Source organism: Muscardinus avellanarius (genome assembly GCF_963383645.1).
Source record: "Muscardinus avellanarius genome assembly, chromosome: 16".
Lineage (NCBI taxonomy): Eukaryota > Metazoa > Chordata > Mammalia > Rodentia > Gliridae > Muscardinus > Muscardinus avellanarius.
Window position 1 is genome coordinate 38,990,875 of NC_137802.1, and position 4,906 is coordinate 38,995,780.

The following is a 4,906-nucleotide window of genomic DNA, read 5'->3' on the forward strand; positions in this document are numbered from 1 at the left end:
TAGCCAACCCCAACTGTATTTATCTGTGTGATCTTTGGCGGGTGGCCGCAGAGTTCCCAGTCTTCTCATTGGTAAATTGAGCGGTGGGCATTGGAATCTAAGCTCCCCTCCAGCTCTGACATTCCAGGAGCATTAAAGAAAAAGGATGAATCACTCCCTTCAAAATACCAATATGGGCTGGGCCCTCCCCCTGCTGTCCCCAACCAGCTCAGCTAAGAGCTCTTAATACACAGCCAGCTTCCTCCTGCAGCTGCCACCAAACTTCAACCCCCTTTCCCAGGAGTCTCAAAAGCAAGACTGATAATGGACCCCTGACTTTCCCATCTCAACAGGGAACCAGATCCAGTTCCCAGACTCTGGGGGCCAGGGGGCCCTCACAGAGAGGGCCGGCTTCCAGGGGATATTGGGCCTCTGAGCTGGTGGCTGGGGCATGGCAAGGGGCTCCAAAGGGTGGAAGGAAGAAATAAAGGGAAAAGTTGGTAAAAAGAGAGTGGATAAGAGCATTCTCACAGTCCCAATGGGAGGGGTGGAGGGCAGGGAACCGTGCCATTCATTCTCTTCCAAGGTTTGAAAAAAGTTGAGATGCATGTATCTGTTATAGTTATAAATCTCCAATTTGGGGAGGCATCCCCCCACCCCCCAGCAGCTGTACAAAGTCCCAGGCACAGGCTGTCAAGGCCACAGAAGAGAACACCTCGATCAACTCTTCTCCTTACAGGTGACAGGCGCTAGGTGACCCCAGAGGGCAGTTTCCTTGCCTCTTCGCCCAGGGCTCTCGGCGTTGAAGCTATTTTTAGCATTATAGTATTATCAACATTAATCATAATGGAGACATAACCAGCTGTGCATTGGGCACGTGTTCCAGGACCCCCTTGGTTGGTCCTGCAGGGTCCCCTTTCCGCGCCTGCAGCGGCCTCGCGCTTTCCCTTTGGGGTCCGTCAGTCCGGTGGTCTGTGGCCTGACGTCTGCAGCCCGGGTCCTCGCAGCTCACTCTGGCTCCGCTCTGAAAGCCGAGAAGCTCGCCGGCTGCGAGCGGGTTTTCCAAGTGGGCAGGGGTGGGGAGGAGGGGCGCGGGCGGGCGGGCGGGCGGGCGGGCGGGCGGGCCCGTGGAGGGGAAGACCTCGCATTGTAATCCAATGACATTGCCAACGTGGGGGTGGGGGCGCTGGCCTCGGCGCGCTCTCCGAGTTTTGGCTGCCCGCCCAGCTGGGAATAACTCTCTTCGAATAATTCGCGTGTTTACCAGGCATGAAAATTCTTGCTTTCGGCTCCCCCCACCACCCCGCGAACCCCCTCCTCTTCCCCCCTCCCCACCTCCTCCGCCCCTCGCAAGTGAAACTCTGTCTAAAAAAATATTGGCCCGGGGCACAGAAAGTTTTGCATAAATTCATAAGTGATGAATGGCTGATTTTAACGTTATTTGGGTATTTGTCAGAACTTAACAAATATACATGAGGAAGGCGGTTCATAAACTTAAACATCTCAATATCCCCTTTCTTCTGGAAATAAATTACGTTTGTTTGCCCGGCTTGGAGTCTTAAGGTAGCCGACATTAGGAATATTTTAAAAGCCATCATCCATCGAGCATGTCTCCCAGGCGCCAGGAAGATTAAATGAAAGAATCATAAGATGGAGGTCTTTAACTTTTAATCCTTTTACAATGAAGCCTCAGATAGTCGCGGGGGCAGGGTGCCCTCTCTGGGGGGAATAATGCCGTTATTCCTCGGCTCTCAGTTAATGAATACCCTAACGTCTGTCCCACGGCCGACGGAGGCAGCGCCGGGGAGGGGGCTCCGGCTCCCGAGCCAGGCTATTGAAATGAGGAGCCACGGAGGCTGCGTCGGGAGGGAAGAAAGCGCCGGGCTGGAGGGACGGGCGGGCGGGGCCGGGGGCCTGGAGACTGCGCTGGGGACCGGGCGCAGGTTTGAAATAATTAGCATAGATTCGCCGGGACTCCGGACTTGGGGATGGGGGGTGGGGGGGGCGCTGGGAGGGGAGGCTGGTAGAGGTGGCCGGGAGATAGAGAGGGGAGCAAAGGAGAGCAACTCTGGAGTCCAAGAGAAATAAAGGGAGCGGGGAGCAGTGTCAGGAAGCGGGCCCACGTGGAGCTGCGCGGATGGGCGCCGCCGGGGACCCAGGCGGAGGGACGCACGCGAGAGTCGAGCGCCGCTCCCCAGGAGTTGGCTTTTTAAGGGGTGGGGTGATGTTTGCATGCCCCTTGAAGGGGTAACACGCCCTCTGCCCCGATCTAATGCTAAAGCTCAAAGACCTGGATTCCTAATTCCCTTCCTCCCCGCCCCCCAATGGAGTTGGTGTCCAGAGCGGGATGGGGGGCGTACCCCTTTCCAACTGCAGAGCCCAAAGGTGACGATTTTTTAACCCATATCCAGACCCCTCCGAAACCCTGACCTCAGAGTCCTTCTGAGGTCCTGGGGGAGACAGAGGTGAGTGTCAAACCTCCCAGCTACGCCTCGCAACGCCTGCGGGCAAGAGCTGGGGGTTTCTGGGGGCTCAGGTTTACAAGATCCCGGAGGCTGTGTATTGTTGATCCCAAGGGATTGCCTTGGCTCAAACCACCGTCGCTTCCGGGCGTGCAAAGGGTTAACAAGGGCTGGATATTGAGGTGGGGGGGGCTACAAGGCGGCGGGAGGGGTGGCGGGATCTGGGTGGGCGCGCTCTGATCCCCCCCCCATTCCTCGGGGGTCAAGTTTCAGCGGCACTCCGCCCCCAGGGTAGGTGTGAAAGACACGTGTCCCCATTGTGAAGGGCCTGTCAGGCTGGACAAAGCGGCCGCCCACCCTCCCCCCCGCCCCTCGGCCCAGCCTGGGGTCAGCTCCAGGGGGCCGGCTGGGTGTCGAGGTCACTACAGGCCCGAGCTTTGGTGACAGAGGGGGGAAAACGCTAGGAGACTGGGCAGAGGCCACGTGATGTTTAAAAGAGGGGTTTGAGAAAAAGCCTCCCCCCCCCTGTTGAAAAGTCAGCAGTCACCTTCATCGTACCACGGGAGGGGACTCCAAGAGGATGAGCCCCTTCTAATAGGCACAGTCGGCACGGCGGCATCCCCTACCCGCCCCCGCCCGCGCACCCCCCAATCAATCACCGGCACACGGAATCGCAATGTCGAGAGCGCAGTCGGTTTTAGTGGTTTTCTTTAATCCTGCTCTGCACTTCTCTCATTTACTACAGGGGATATTATAAAGAATAAATAGCAGATACTCTTAATTTACAATGATTAGTCATCATTCCATTTGTTCTCTATATTTACAATAGCTGTAAAATAACATTGAACTCTATAACTTCTTCGAGGTCCAAGGGAAAAAAAATCAAAACACTTTCCGAAGAATGGAAAATAGCTTTTAAAAAGTCCTTCTACAAAAGTTCCCCCTTCTCTTTGTACTTTAAGAAAAAATAACTTTCCCCCCCTGCTTCGCCATGCGAAGGGCACTGGAATATAAATAGCAGGTTAACATTATTAGCAACAACCAGAATAAGTCTCTCTTTTCCCTGTTCTTTTTTTTTTCTTTTGCTTATTTTTTTTAAAAATACAGTAGAAGCCGGTAACTTTTAACGTATAATACTGACCTTTTAATAAGTAAATTAAAACTGGGACCGTATATACACACACATATACATTCCTACACAGTTAAACAGTGCATTACATGAACCAGAAAGCTAGGTCTCTGTAGCCAAAAAAAAAAAAAAAAAGTTCATTGAAAACCCTCGCTAGAGGGTGGTGGAACTGGTTGGAGTCGGTGTGGGGGGTGTCGGTGAGGATCGATCGAGTGTCCGGGTGCGGGCAGGGGGCCCCCGAGTTCTAGCACGAGCACTTGCACTCGGAAATGATGGGGTACTGGATGGGAATCCAGCCGCAGCGCTGGCCTCCGCGCCGCTGACAGCGCCACCGCAGCACGGTGAGGTGCACGGACTTGGAGGGCTTGCACACCATGCCCTCGGGCACGGAGCACGAGCGCTTGCTGAAGCAGCTGCCCACCTTCACGTAGCGCGGCCAAAAGCGGCTGCCCAGGTCGTTCCACGCGTACAGCACCGGGCAGAAGGTCTGCGACCAGAGCCACATCTGTAACTTCCTCCGTAGCTTCTTGCTCAGACGCTGCTTCTTGCCCTGGGCCAAGCCCTCGGAGAACTCCAGCCCTTTGATCTCGCTCGGCATGGCCCCCGACGGCCGCTGCCGCAGCAGCTGGTCCAGCTCCGCCAGGTCCTCGGCTCCTCCGGCCGCCCCCCCGCCCCCGCCGGGCCGGTCCTCGGGGGGCGAGGTGGCCATGAAGCCCGGGTCGTAGTGGCCCCCGAGCAGGGAGCGCAGCAGCGTCTCGTTGAGATCCTTCTCCTTGGGGTCAAAGATAGGGTCCGGGTGTTCAATGAGGTCCACCAGGGGCAGGTTGTCGCTGGGCGCCGGGCGGATGTGGAGATAGTGCTGGCCGCCGGCCGGTGCCGCCCGCAGCCCCAGGACCACCACCAGGGCGTAGAGGGTGACCCCCAGGCTGGGGCAGCGCTCCATGCCTCCGGCGCGCGCCCGGGGCTGCCGCCTCGTCCTGCGTCCCCGGAGGAGAGCACGCCGAGCCCGCGGCGCCGCCGCGCTCCCCCGTCTCTCCGGAGGCGGCTCACCCGAGGCTGGGCGGGCGCAGGGCCGGCAGCATGAGCCGCGAGCCGAGCCCTTGCGCGGCGCCGGCTCCCACCGGGGCGGAGAAGAGGCGCACGAGTTGGCCGCCGCTCCTCGGCCGGCTCTACTGGGGAAGGCGGCAGCGGCGGGGCATCCGAAACCGCTCCAGGGCGAGCGCGGGGCGCGGGGCGCCGGCTCCTCGCCGCCTCCCGGGGCCGGCGGCGGCGCAGGGCGCGTGGACGAGCCGCTCTCCCCTCCTCCCTCGCTCTCCTCGTCCTGCCGCTCTGCGCG

The 4,906-nt window shown here is 58.4% G+C and overlaps 1 protein-coding gene across 1 annotated transcript; it reads right to left on the reverse strand.

The window, feature by feature from the left end:
- Nucleotides 1-3,814: 3,814 nt before the first annotated feature.
- NOG (noggin) lies at nucleotides 3,815-4,513 on the reverse strand (the record flags this gene model as incomplete). Its single annotated transcript, XM_080712147.1, has 1 exon — nucleotides 3,815-4,513. The coding sequence occupies one exon, from the start codon at nucleotides 4,511-4,513 to the stop codon at nucleotides 3,815-3,817; it is 699 nt and encodes a 232-aa protein (XP_080568273.1).
- Between the last annotated feature and the right edge of the window lie 393 nt (nucleotides 4,514-4,906).